We start from the raw sequence: 15,466 nt of genomic DNA on the forward strand, positions 1-15,466 counted from the left end.
GCCAGAGTATTTCCAAGACTGACCCAGGAGCCCTGCAGATTGGGCAGAAGTGCCCTGAGCCCACTGGAACCTACACCAGCAGTTCTATTCTCTTTTGTTTTATATACTGGCATTTTCTATTAAGGAATTCATTAAAATGAAAAGTTCCACAGTGAAAAAGAGCTTGTAAATCATGGAGGGAGTTTCAGGTCCAACAGGAAATAAACCAATTTACCTATGGCAGACCAACTCGGCAACTGGCCAGCTTCTCTAGGTGAAAAGTAAGTAATGGGAGAAGGAGACTACAGTGCAACTTCTGCACAGACAGAAGGGACATGTGACACAAAAACCCTGCTGCACCTGACCTGTCCAGCACTTGGGAAGTGAATGACACCTATGTGACAAGACAACACGGCTTGCCTGAAGTTTCACACTTTAAGATTTAAAGAGGAGGGATGTGACATTGAAAAGGTTCCTTAGATTGTGTTCCTTAAGAAACAAATAGTTCAATATTTTCTTTTGTAAGAGATTTTTTTTATAGTGCTTGTCCTTAAAATCCAAGAATGGGACTGTCTAGGCTAACATGTTATATCAGACAGAAGTTGGACATACATTCATTCATTCATTCATTCACTCATTTATTTGAGACAGAGTCTCGCTCCGTTGCCCAGGCTGGAGTGCAGTGGCATGATCACAGTTTACTGCAGCCTCGAACTCCTGGGCTTGTGTGATCCTCCCACCCCAGTCTCCAAGTAGCTAGGACTATGGGTGTGTGCCACCATGCCTGGCTAATTTTCTTTACTTTTGTAGAGACAGACCCTCACTACGTTGCCTAGGTCTTGAACTCCTGGCCTCAAGTGATCCTCCTGCCTTGGTCTCCCAAAGTGCTGGGATTACAGGCATAAGCCATTGTGCCCAGACAGACATTTTTATTTCAATACTATGTGTGGTAACTAAGGTGAATGCATTAAAAAAAACATTCCTCTCAAAACTTTTCTCAGTGTCTGCATAGCTGTTAATTCTTTGGCTCAAAAAACAACAGCACAAGCCAGGAGCAATACAACTCATGCAGGTTGGTTCATAAATTTTTAGTGAGTGCTTTGCTTTTGGAGAACAAAGAGAAGAGAGATCACCACTATGGAAAAATTTTTAAAAATGACTGTTTCCTAAAAATGAAAGCAAATAATCTACTCTAGCCATTTAAAAAAGAGAAACAAAACATGTACACCTTAAGTTTTAAAAAAATCTTGCTAGAAGTAAATCCTTTAAATGCATAATTCTAAAAATTCCAGTGCAGAGCCAATCAGCAACTACCGCTCCAACTCTTTTGCCTTGACATTAATCCAAGAGAAACAAAGAAACATGCAAGTGTGTCTTTCTCTCTGTGGGTGTGAACACTTGGTATTTAATACAATCAATAGTATGAAGCAGCATTTTCATTTTGATGGAAATAGAGAGGGATGCTGACTTCATACATTGGCTCTTCTTTTGCAGTTTCCTTTTGTCATCAACCACCTGAGCGACTGGATGTTCTGTGATGTGTAGGTAGCATTTCTGCCTGTGAGCCTGGGGTGGGAATGTGACGGACAATGGCAAATTTGCCCAGGTAATGCCACTCTGGGACAGCCTTGGGCCAGACATGCGTCCTTGCACCCTCCCTCCATGCTCACCTGTGCTGCTTTGTCTTTCTTCTGAAACATTAGTAAGTGCCTGGGCCAGACACAAAGGCAGACCATGTGGCCACCCTACCACGCTAAGTGAAAACAATGTATCTGTAACTGCAATCTCTCAGACCGACAGACCTAAGGGAGTCAGACAAAGAAGCAGAGGCCACCAATAAATAACAGGTAGGCTTTGAAGTGTGAGATGTGATTGCCAAAGACATTCCTGTAACTGCTGATCAGTTGGAACTACATACTTCAGCAAGTATATATTTTTTGCTAATAACTGAATGAATGACCTTGAAGTTGTTCTTGACTCCTTTTCTTCCCATCCCATTTGTAGTTCATCAAAAAAATCTTGCCTGCTCTACCTGCAGAATATACTCAGGATCCACCACTTCCCTTCACCCTTCTCCGCACCCCGTTATCTCTCTGCACCCCGGTATCTCTCACGCAGGCCTTTCACAGATCTTCCTGCTGCAAACCTGAACTCTGTGATCTGCCTCAACACAGCCACCACAGCAGTTCTGTTAACACCTGAGTCAGAGCAGGTTCTCCCTCTGCTCCAAGCCCGCCAGGGCTCCCATTCACTCAGAGTGAAAGGCAGTGTCCGACCTTGGGCTGCATCACCCTGCAGGGTCTGACTTCTTAAACTTCTCTGACCGCACTTCCCCTTTCCCCCTCCTGCCCTCTCTCTAATCCAGCCTGGCTGTGCTGGCCTCCTGGTGTCCCTGAACACCCCGGGGGTGATGGGGGTCCTATTACAGGGCTATGCATTTACTCCTCTAGGGAGGAGCTACACGCAAGGCTCCCACCTCGCCTCCTTTCTCAGGGAGCCCTTCCTTGACTCTGCAATATTGCCCTCTCTGTCCCTGCGACTCCCCATCCCCTTTCCTAGCTTCTCTTCCACCACAGAGCAGCATGTCACCCTCTAGCATACCATCTCTTACTTAAAGTCTCCTTGCACTAGAATATAAACACCATGAAAACAGGAATTTTTTGGTAGTTTTTGTCAACTGACAGGTTTCCCAGTACTTAGAAAAGTAAGTGGCAATGAGTAGGTGCTCAATATTGAATGAATGGATGAACAAATGATGAATGAATTTCAGGAAAGTAAGAAAAAGACCAGTGAAATCAAGGTCATTACTGAAAGAACCGTTAACTGGTAATGGAGTTTCATCAAGGCTTACGAATTAGTCAACGCATAGTTTTCTTCTCCCTTACAGGATTTCTAAGGGTATGCATTTAACCTTGGGAGTCTCCTTCATGAAGTCAAGAAATAACAACACTCATTTACCTTATAGGTTTGTGGAGGGGAATAAATGACATAACATAGCATATTAAAATTGATCTCAAAAAAATCTATTTTAACTTAGTTTTTGTTTTTGTTTTTTTTTGTCATTTTGACATCTGGAATCATTCAGAGGCACATCAGAAAAGAAAAAAGATCTGAAAAGTTCTAGTCTTGGAAACAAATCATTGAATCATTTTAGGAAATCTCAGACTATTGATCCAATTGACCCAATTTTCCTTTAAAGGTAAATGATGACAATGAATTTCCTCGATAATTCAGATGGCTATACTGTAACACTTTAGAAAGTTATGATACACCATATATGCGTGCACCCTGAAACTGATGAAAATTAGATCAGATTCATAGCTTACTAGTTAAACAACACCTTGGAAAAACATCCATTTTCTTCAAGTTGGTATTGTGGTAGAAAAGTTTCTAAAAGAGTAATACTCCAAAATGTTTACACCCTCTAGTACTTTAATTTCATGATTTAGTTCTCAGAAATTCAGTTGCTTTTTGCTATTGAACCAATCACTTTGCCTAAAATAAGAATCTTTTATCATTCATTAAATGGGAGAGCGACACACGTTAATAGAGAAGCTGTCTCCTCCAAGAGGCAGCTCTATGAGAACTAAAACAAGCTTTTAATTGCAGAGTGTATAAGGAAAAACACATGTGTCAACTGACTTGCTATTAAAATAGTACTTACATTAAATAGTCACATGAATATAGTAGGTGTTAAATAAACAGTGGGGAGAAAAAAATGACACTATTATATACAACATACAGTTCTAAATGTCTAATTGTTAATATTTAAGAGGTGAAGTTCAACAATGTATGTGGAAAATTATTAAAACTTTCCAAAGTCAAATTTAAGCAAAATGTTATATAGGAAGTAGATAATTGTTACTTCAAAATAGTAACAAAAATAGAATTGGAATTATATTGTAAATATCTAATGGGACCAATAGTTGTTGGATATCTAAGCTCTTCATTTCATCTCTCAATATGAGAAAGTATAATTTGATTATAGTTTAAGTATTCTTAGACAATCTGAAAGGTAAATTAATATTGTCATTATTTATATGTAACACAAATGAAAAACAAGAACTTATTCCAATTTCCCAAAATTGTATGGCAAAGTCAGTTTGAAAATGAGTTTCTGTTTTTCAGAATAACTGTCTCTTTAGCCTGCTGTTGCTTTACTCGAATAACATATTTATTAATTTCTACTCTAAAGATGAGCTGTGCATCTATACCTAACCCATCCTGTCAACTGTCTGAGTAAGACAGTGCAAAAATCACAGTGTTAGAGTCAGAATTCCAGCTTTGTAACTTGCATGGGACCTTGACCAAGAACACCTTACTTCTATGAGCTTGACTTCTTCATATGTAAAATGCAGATAATAATAATTACTCCAGAGTTATGAGACTTACAGAACATATGAAAGAAATATAGGTGTAGATATCCACATATATATATTTAGAGAGAGGGAGAGATTAAAGAATGTCAATTAGAGAGTAATACATATAAAACGTATTCCTTAAGTGCTAGACAAATGTTAAATCTCTATTCCCTATATTCAACTAAATCCTTTAGCTAGAAAAATATATGATTACTCTCTTTGTACACAGAGTTTCAAAGACAACCAAACCATGATCAAATTAAAAAACTGATTTCAAGTGTTTGAGTTTACATTTTCAAGTGTCTTAAAAAGTATCTAAAACAAATTAAGCCTCAATTTGATGAGTCTGAATCACTTGGTTCACATACATTCTCTATGGTCTTACCCTGTGCAAGAACGTGGTATGTTCAAAGGATGTAATATAGTCTTTAACCTCGTAACTTTCAACCTCAAGGATAATTTTTTAAAAGTCTGATAAAACAATTTAACATTTTTTGAGTTCTTCAGATCAAGATCATGGCACAATATTTTTATAAATTTCTAAGAAATTATAGATTTATTAAATTACAGCTTAAAGTATTTACAGTAGAGATTAATTATTATAGTACAGGCATACTATCAAAGATAAAGTATATGTGTTAATACAATATAGGTTAATAATTGCAATGGAGTCACCAAGTACAGATAACTCATGAATTTTTGCCATCTACAAGAGCAGAGAAATCGGGTCAAGTAAGCAGTTCACTTTGTTTTGCTTTGGATTTAGATAGAAGGAATTTAAACTCATTTAGGTGATGATAGAAATGATTTAGTACAGATAGAAAAATAAATAATGAAGGAAGGAAAGTGTAAAAAATTGTAGAAATCAAGTGCTTGAGGAGGGAAAAAGGAGCTGAGTTTTCAATTGGTGCGTGTACTTCAATGCCGACAGGAAGAAGGAAGGCTGTCAACCCTAGCAGGTCGGTGAAGTCATTGGCAACGAAAGGGTTAACTTATTACTGCTTCTGTCATTTCAATGGAATGTCGAGGTAAAGGAATGAGCTGATGAGAGGATATCAGCAGTCTGAGTAGAGGAGAAATCTGGAAAGAGCAGTTCTGAAGAACGGGACACAAGATAGGAGAAGGTAAAGGACAGCCGGGCACTTGTGAGTGTTTTATTTAGACATGTCGAATGCTTAAGGATCCGGCTTTAGTCTACAGGGGGTGGCAGCTTCTAAAAATGTGAGGCAGGAAAGTGGCATGGTTTGGACTGTGTTGTAGGAATTTCACTCAAGTCCTGTGGCGGGTGTGGATTCAGAGACCACAGGCAACATCATCATTGAGGAGGTTACTGAAATAGTGACCGTAGAGCACGTCAAGTCCCAGTCCCCGCGAAGCCTACAGCTATGGGTTCATTCAAAACGTCACACACCTACTAAGTGGTCGTCCCTGGGTGAGGTGGCATTCAAAGCTGAATAAGATGTACTAATGATATTCAATGAAATGTGTTTAGATTATTCCATTACCCTATTTTCAATTCTGCTCGCTTAATGTTAAATTTTTGACGTAACTGTTTAAATATGCATCTGCTCTCGCCGGCTCAGCAGGGTTCTGTCAGATTCTGCCAAACATGACAACCAACAATTAAAACAATCTGCAGTATAGACACTTAAAAAAATATACCCCTAATCACCTTCCTGGACATCGCTGAACTAACAATATCATGTGGAAAATCTTGCTGGATAAAATAGATTAAAACTAAAACATATGGGGTTTACTTTTAACTTTTTTTTTTTAATCTACAGCCTGAAATCAGAAGAGATAAGATACTCACAGAAAACTTTTAAAAAGAACAAAAGCCAGTTCTTTTAAGGTTTGTATATGATTAACAATTATGGAAACATCGCTTTAAATTTAAAACAATTTTTACTTAAAAATTATACAATATGTATATGTTCTCAAAGTGTTTTCACATATGTTACCTCAATTGGTCAGTGGAATAACTTTTGAGATTGGTAAGTAAATAATATCATTGCTTCTACATTGATAATGCGAAAATGATGTGTCTCAGAAAGATTAAAAGACTTATTCAAGGTTACAGTCAGTAATTCGTGGACTCAGCACTGCAATTCAGATTTCCTCACTAGAAATTCTCCACTGTATCTGCTCTATCACATTGCTTGCCAGAGGGAAATAAATAATCGCTTATTCATCTATTCATTCATTCATTCTTCACACATTTATGTAGTGCCTATTAGTACAAAGCACCGCATTGGGTGCTGTGAGATTTATGAAGATTATAAATCAGAGTCTCACTGCTCAGGGGATTGGCGAGGGAGGTAAGAGGTTCAGTAATGGCTGTGAACAAGTGGAAAATCATGCCTAACAAGACAGTTGCAGAAAGAATTATGAAAGGTCATCGTTGAGATGAATTATTTCTGGCTAAGGAATCACGGAAAGCTCTGTGAGGAAGGTGGTATATTAGCTGCGTGTTAATGAGTGGCTGGGATTTCGGGAAAGACAAACAGGGTGTGAATTCCAAGGAGTGGATACAGAGTGAACAAAAGAAGAGAAGAAGTTGAGATGTGCTGAAGAAACTGACTCTTCCATTTTGGGGGAGGAGAGAATTTAAAAGTAGAGAGAGAAAGGCAAAGCTGAAAAATGTGAACAACTGAACTAAGGTGCTTACAATTTTCCTAAGAGGCAGGACGGGGTGATGGGAACAGTAAGGGTTTTGTTGAAGTTACACAAGTTTAGGTTTAAATATATTCTCTGCCACTTAAGAAGATGTGTGACCATGACCAACTTACGTAATTTCTCTGAAACTGTCATATACCATCCACAAAGTGAGGACATGTGTTAAATATTTTATACATACTTCTCAAACTAATAAAAATATTTTACCTTCAGGGTGAACGTGAAGATCAAATGACAGGATGTCTGAAAAGCAACTGGCACCAGAAGGGCCTCAGTGAAAATTAACTTCTTTTCCTATTCTTTAGTAGTCAGTGGGGAGCCAGGGAGGGTGTTTGCTGAGGGTGGTGATGTAATGAGAGTCATGTTTTAGTGAAGCAAATGTGCGGAGTGAATCAGAAGAGAGAGGGAGCAAAACATTAGAGGCAGAAAGTCTTTTTTATTTTTTGCAATAGAGCACACAAGAGAAATGACTCAATGAAGTAACACTGCTGGGAATATTTACTATCTAGAATGGTGAAAGAACACTGCAGCAAACCCCAACTATAGCAAATAAAATACTTACATCGATTAAATCAAAATTAATGCTAGCATATTGCTATAGGAAAAAAACTGAATGAAACCAAACTTTGAAATAAAAGAGGCTTTCATACTGAGCTCATATTGAAAGCTGGGGCTCCAAGGTTTTTGGCCTTCCCATCTTTGATCTTTGGAAAAGGTCATTTGGATGACACAAATTGTTCTCAGCCCTCCGCACCTGGATAAATTTCTACCTTTCAGAACAGTTATTCAGGAAACTCAGCAGAATTACCTGAATAGGGATTCACTTCAAAGTGTATGTTGTGTGTGTGTGTGTGTGTGTGTGTTTAAAGATACATTTAAAATTAGGGACTTTGATCATAAGCACGTGCCAATAACTTGCTTGGCCATGATTCTACGATCAGAAAACCCACATGGTCACATACGAATAGGCAGCTATTTGTTGCACAGACTTGACCCTTGAACCAGTCTTCTTGAAAGGGATATGTGAGGTTGGAAAGCCACCCTCTCTGCTTGTCACAGTCCTTTTCCAATGTCAAAGTAAGGCTTGAAAGAAACTCCTGTCTCTCCTGCACTTTTAACTATAAACGTTTAAATTTTTCTAAATGTTTAAGTATGAACTAAATATTTATGAAGATAATGAGCGAACTCTTAGTGACTGATATTTATTGAGTGCTCTCTGGGTGTAAAATGCTACTTAAAACCAGGTCTTGAATAAACACAGTGGATGGAAGAGGAAGCGTGTGTGACTTTGACGCTGACAGTAAGCAGAGGGGAAGTGCCTGAGTGTGGACACACCTGCCTCCCAGACCCTAGTCCCCTAAGCTTCCTCGACTCATTCTCCTATAAGAGTGGCTGAAAGAATTCTGTTACTTTTTCAGGGTTTCCAACACTAGGACAATAGTAAATTGAGAATTTAATATCTAAAAGCAGTATTTTATGAACTCCTGGGAGACATGTTCCCCTGCCTCAGCAATCCATGGCAGTCCACAGAGGACCTCCCTGACTGCATGTCTGTATTATGTGGCTGCAGAACTTAGCTCAATCAATCTCCAGAAAGACGCTATAATTAAAACCAAACACTTACCACTCTCTAAAAGCTTATCCTGGAAAAAAAAATCACCCCATGCCTTTCAGCCCTGTTAAGTCTTCACCATAACTCTGATCTTCCCAACATCTCTGCTTTCACTCAAATTCTGATCTCTGTATGTCTGTGTACATCCTCTACCCTGATGCAATACTTCCCCCATCCTGACTCCCCAAACCCTTTTCAATAAGCCCTCTGTTATTGGAAGTCTGTAATTTAGCAAAATCCCCTTTGATCTCATTTCTTTCCTGGACATTCTCTCTACCTTCTCGCCCTGATTGCAGGCTGTCCCTGCCATACTCTCCATTTGGGGCTGGTCTTCCAGCCATACCCCCATTATCACAGAATGTGGAGCAGGGATAGGGCCCCTCTTTGTTATTCATTGGAACTCCTAGACAATTTTGGCTCCTGCCTCCCTTTAAAAAGCTCGAATGCTTTGAAAAGCAAGGCAACAGACCATAGACTCACTATCCTTGCTGCTAGAGTCAGTCCTTTAAGCAATTCCAAGCCCTTCCCCTGTGCCATCATTCATAAAGATCCCGGCACTGTCTCACTGTCCTTTCCCACTGTTTCTCTTCTTCTCAATGACTTCTCGATGGGTATCTACAGGAATGATCCATCCGACACGCAGCTCCTCTACTACTTTGCCTTCCTCACTTCTAAAGATGTTTTCCTCCATCTTACCTCAGCACTGATTCGCCTATCATTTTCAAAAACTGCATTACTTACAAAATTTTGATCCTAAGCATAGATTTCCTCTTTCCTCGACCACTATTTTCTATCTTTTCGGCTTTCCCAGTTTACTGGAGGGTTCTCACTTCAATCCCATCCAATCCATTGACCCGGAACTCTCAGAGAGCACACCTCCCCACAGTCTTCCCCTTTTCCTTGCCAAGTTCAGAGTCCATCACCCACCACTCTATTCATTTGACAAATCCCCAAATCTAGTTAAATCCACCTCTTCAACTGTGCTGCTTCTGCCTGAGCATGGTAGGAAAAAAACGAACAAACAATGACTAGTCTCTGTTAAAATTTATGACCACAAATCTCAAGTGGGTTCTCATTACTGCTCCCTATTTTGACTGCATTTTCCTACCCAATTTACTTTCTCCTTTTGCTAGAATATTTTGTATCTAGCTTTCTCTTTACACATCCAGATCTTCATTCTCACCTAATTATTTAATTTTTTTACTTAGAAAGTAGAATAATTCAGAAGAGAACTACCTTATGTTCCCCAAACTGTATCTTCCAACCTATTTGTTTTCAGTGTCTATACCTCCACACTCTCTTCTTTCCTATTAAAGTGAATGAATCAGGAAAAAAATAGCCAAAATAATTTTGAGAACATAAAGAAGGACTTACATTCTAGATATCAATATTTATTATAAAGCTATAATAGTTAAGAGGGTACAGTATTGGCACAAAGAAAACAACGGAATGCAACAGAGTCCACAAACAGACCAAACGTGCATTCCCCTGACTTATGAAAAGTACAATTCCCCTGCAGTACAATGGAAAAAGTATGTTTTTTTAAAATAAATAGTGTGAGACAAATGGATACAGACGTTGGAACAAAAATCTTGAACTCTCATTTATACCAGACTAAAATTAATTTCAGACAAATTATGGATTTAAATTTTAAAAAAAACAACATTTTAAGGGAAAAATAAGACCATTGTCATGATCTTGGAGTAGGCAAGGATATCTTAAATAGGACATAAAAAGAAAAAGATTATAAATTGGATTACAATAAAATTAAAACCTTCTCTTCATCAAAAACACCTATTAAAAGACTGAAAAAGCAAGGCACAGAGTGGAAGAGGATATCTGTGATACAAATATCTGACAAAAGAATAGAATATATAAATAACTGCCACAAGTCAATAAGGAAAAAGCATCACCTAAAGAGAAAACAGGCAAAGACTTGAATACTACTTAAAAGGGGATATCCAAATGATTCATAAAAGTATAAAAAAGATGCTCAACTTCATCAGTCAACAGGGAAGTATACCTTTAAACCACAATGGTGTGCCAGGTGCATAAAAGCCAGAATGACTAACAATGAAAAAGGACGATACCAAATGTTGGCAAAGATGTAAAGCAAATGGGATTTTCCAAACAATTTCAAGTGAGAGTGTAAAGTGACAAAAGCACTTTGGGAAACTACTGGGTGGTGTCCACAAAAACTGAACATACACATCCCTATAACTTAGCGATTCTACTTGATAGATAACCAAGAGAAATGCATACACACACACACACACACACACACACACACACATATATGTTCAGCAAAAACATATGCAAGTATTTTATGGCAGCACTAGTCATAACAGCCTAACACTGGAAACAACTCAAACGTCCATCAACAGTAGAGTGGGTAAATATTAATACATTGTAGTATATTTATACAAAGGAAAACTATTCAGTAATGAGAATGAATGAATTCTAACTATAGGCAACGACATGGAAAATTTTACAAATACAATGTTAAAAGAAAGAAGAGCCAGACATAAAAGAGTATCTTTTCTGTAATTCCATTTGTATAAAGTTCAAAAACAGGCAAAATTAATTTCAAGTGTCAGAAACTGGGAGAGTGATAACCCCTGGCGAGTGGCAGCAGTTGGGCAGAGGGCTGTTTTAAGCAAAATGAATTTACCAAATGTCCTATTATAAATGCACATGATTTGAGTTAGTTACCTTTGCATTTGTTAATAGTGATCACCATCGCATTTCAAGTGGGATAAATAAATAACAAAACAGTAAAAACACAAAATTATTTGTGCCAAAGATTCATATCAGTTCACATTCAGTTCAGATTGCCAATCTTTCCTACTCTGCCCTGAAGTCTACATAAAACGCATGTCTAAATTTTGCAAAACTTATAATTTTCTTTGTGAAGCCTTCATTATATTCTCTCGAGGAAAAAAAATGATGTCATTTCTCCATGTCCTTATCTACAAAACTGTAAAAGGGAAAAAGTGAGAAAATTACTTTGAAATAAATCAAACGCAGGCAGCCACCTTCCCAGTTAACCTTTTATCTCATCCAGCAATTCTGAACACTGAGTGCTGTATCTCAGGGGCCCAGTTTAAGAACCCCCACATGACTACCCTCTTGGACTCTGTTGCCACATCCATATATAGCAACTACCTCATAGAGTTGTTGAAAGGGCTATGCATATAAAATGTATTATTCCCGAACACAATGACTGCTCAGCAGATGCTCACACTGAACACTAGCACTCTTAATTTATTATTAATAGTGGTATCACCAGAATAATCTGACATGCTCATTAAATCACTATTGACTTCTGGGCTCAACCCCAGACCTACTGAAGCTGAGTCACTGGTTGGGCCCAGGAATCTGCTTTGTAGCTAGCATTTCTGGGTGTTTCTTTTGCACACTGAAACTTGAGAATGAATACCCAGAAATTAGGGCTATTTGTTCCTCACAGCTCCAACACAGTAGTCTGCACACAATGAATGTTTATTAACGGGCTGGCTGATATTCAATATTGCCAGACTGGTGTGGTGTAAATTATTAAAGGAATCTGGAATTTGTCATAGATTTGTGTAGTAGGAGGAAATAGGGTTTTTCATTTTGACTCCAGAAAAATATAAAGGGAGGGTTGTTTCGTTCATATCATCAAAAGTAACTTCAGCTTCAATCATTCTGAGTTGACTCTTTCTTCATCACGTAAAGATATGAATATTTGAATCCCCTAAGGTTTCACGTAACCTATTTTTCCCTTAAAATAATTCAGTGCGTTTAGCATTTTATTGCTTTCTTTTTCAATTTAGAGGATCTAGAAAGCATAGACATGTTTGTGGAGAGCACAAATGACCATATCCTCTGGGCTCTACATTAATATTGAGCCCAGAACTGGGCTTCCATAACCACTTTCTCTCTTACATCTGTGTTCATTTAAAGGAAAGTTCCAGCAATTTGTCTAAAAGGAAAACTGCAAGTGAAAATGTCATCAACTGTTTAATTCAAATAGAAATTTAAGTCAAACCATAGTAGCTATGTGAACTCCTTGTGTATAAAAACTGTTGTACAACTTGTTGCACTGAATAGAAATTTTAATAGGTAAAGAAATCTCATTAGATGTTTGATTGCATTGAAAGTACAGAGGAGTCAACCTTTGACCAAAGAGAAAAATTAAGAATTACTTCTAGTTTCGTTTCTGTTTCATCCCACTAAGTAAACATAAAGGCTCAAAGATAAAACCTAGATATTTTATCAGTGCAAGATAATGTCTAAGAACAATTTTTTTTTGTTAGGTGAAAAGTCTTGAACATACACTTTATTGTGAAAAATAAATTCATACAATTCAGTTACATATTTTCAACTACTGTTGGCTATCTGTGTAAATCTAAATTCTATAAGTTAGTTGAAGAGATCCAGTGATGCTTTATCACACATTCAATATTTAATATTGAGTATCAGTCAGCCCACCAAATATAGGGGTAAGTGGGATTACACATGAAGAATTTGACCTCCAGGCCGCCAGATGGACGTGGTATTTTCCAGCCAACGCTCTTTTCCTTTATAAAAATCAAATGTTCTTGACTTTCTGATGCCACAATTAACCTTTGAAATGGCTCTCAGTACAGTGAGATTTCTTTTCTCTCTCTCAAAAGAGAAGGAAGGATGGGATTTTTTTTTTCTTCTCTGGCAGTGATGCTAAGTTCTGACAGTTTGCTAAGCAGTGGAAATCATGCTGTAAGCAAAAGTCTCTGCAAGACAGAGATTCCTACAAAATAGTCTTTATTTTTCCAGTGGATACTGGCGACTCTTATAGGATCTGACTCCAAGAACAACTTCACTGAAGTAAGAGTTCTGAACCCTGCAACTGAAATCACAGGATACATAGACTGAAACTACTAAGGCTTCTCTTCTATCTCTGTCCCGCTTGACACCTGGCCCTCCGAGTTGATGTCCATCCCACAGGCTAAATCTGGACATCCAAATCAAACGTCCAGACAGTCTATATTCTGATGGGATAGAGTAAAAGTATGAAAATGCTTGAACATCTTAAGTAGAAGATTTAGCTATTTAGAAAAGCAACAACAATATTGAAACCACTTTACTTAAGCATCCAAATAATCTGATTTTCGTTCGTTAATAAGAAAATTTCCAGACATGTAAAAGGTAGCAGAAAACTTCAGATGAAATCTGACTCCTGTTGAGTGTTTGCCATTGAATTTCCTTGTATCATGAGCACTACTCTGGTAATTAAATACGGCCTTCCTAGTGATCTCATAAGAGAAAATTACCTATCAAAGACCAATCAGAGTCACGGTACACTGGTCATATTTTACATTACCTTCCATCCATTTCCTTGGCCCCGTTTCTCTCTACCACGACCCATGGTTTTGATAATTCAGTTCTATATTTAAGGACAAACCAATAGTCACAGAAAAGTTTTGGTCTTTCTTACCACTGATAGTGAGTGTGAATTCTATTGCGACACCTGAAGCACAATCCAAGCATGCTCAAAACTCAGAATAGATTTGGAATAGATCTCTGGTTGGTGAGTGAGTAGTTTACAAGTTCTGATCTCATTTTAAAACTCACAGCTGGCTCTAAGAGTAAGGAAAACCAGACTAGACTAGTGAGTGACTACATTATCAAGATCATTACCAGGGCATCCATTTTAATAATCACCATAACCCAGTACCATACATCATTCATTCATTCATTCAGTTGTTCCCCAAACTTTCTGTTACTGTCTTAAATTAGGGGCTGGATCTTAATTAAATGCTTAAGATTTCTCCAAGGAATAAATGTAAGAAGCAGAAACACTTACTTTCCAGTAATAAACTGACTCCTGGAAGGTGTGCAAATCGGCTGGACATAGTAGTTCTCCAATTTAACTCCCTCGGCGGCAAGCTTGTCGAGAGTGGGCGTTTTTATCTCAGATCCGTGGTAACCCACGTCTCTAAATCCCTGGTCATCCGCTAGGATGAAAATTAGATGGGGCTGGGAGGTGGCAGTTGTGCTGGGCTCTAGTCTCTCTCCAGTTTGACCCAGTAAGGCCCCTTCCTCCTCCTCCAAGCCCTGGCCCCAGGACAGGTACCCGTAGGTGAGGAGGCTGAGGACCCACAGGCCTGCCAGCGCCCCCATAGCGAGCGCCTTGGCAGGCCCGGCGCAGGCCTGCGCAGACGGAGGCGGCTCCGCGCAGCCCCCGGGGGCCATTCACTCGGGTCCGCGCCGACACTCCACGCGCAGAGCCCCGCACCCCGCGCACACGCGCACGCGGGAGGCAGAGACCCGGCAGACCGCGGGGGGTCTCCAGCTGGAAAGAAATCCTCCTCTCCTCCCAGCCGTCACCATGTCCCACAACTTCAGTCTTCTGAGAAGTGATGGCTTAACGGATGGGACTTCGGAAAAACAAGGAGTCGCTCTTCTCCAACAAATTTCGCTTTCTCCTCCTCCTCGTCCTCCTCACTTCCCAGGGCAGCTTTCACACACACAGTGATCTCCACCCAAAAGTTCTCCGGAGGAAAAACCAAGTACGGAACTGAGTCACACGGGGCAGGGGCTACCGGCGGCCAGAGCGCCCCGGGCTGTCCCGCAGCGCACGGGGCCAGGGGGGCCGGCGGTCGGGCCAGGGGGGGCCCCGCAGCGGGAAAGCGCCGCGCAGCGGAGCCGCCGCGTCCCACTGGGATCCGGGCAGGTGACACACTGCCATCGCGGGCCGGCTCCCCATCCCGCCTCCACTTTCCGGGCCCCCTGATCCGCCTGGTCCGAGCTCCCCGACACTCACGCGGCCAAGTGAGAAAACGCCGTTTCCTGGTCTCCCCCGCCGCTGACAGCC

General features: G+C 39.6%; 1 protein-coding gene across 1 annotated transcript in view; it reads right to left on the bottom strand.

Moving 5' to 3' along the window:
* Window positions 1-15,171, bottom strand: part of ARSJ (arylsulfatase family member J) — a 50,691-nt gene extending 35,520 nt beyond the window's left edge. Inside the window, 1 exon segment of the mRNA XM_045537325.1 lies at window positions 14,456-15,171. Coding sequence (XP_045393281.1) covers window positions 14,456-14,844 — 389 coding nt within the window. The 5' untranslated portion in view covers window positions 14,845-15,171.
* Between the last annotated feature and the right edge of the window lie 295 nt (window positions 15,172-15,466).

This window comes from Lemur catta, chromosome 26 (assembly GCF_020740605.2).
Source record: "Lemur catta isolate mLemCat1 chromosome 26, mLemCat1.pri, whole genome shotgun sequence".
Taxonomy (NCBI): domain Eukaryota; kingdom Metazoa; phylum Chordata; class Mammalia; order Primates; family Lemuridae; genus Lemur; species Lemur catta.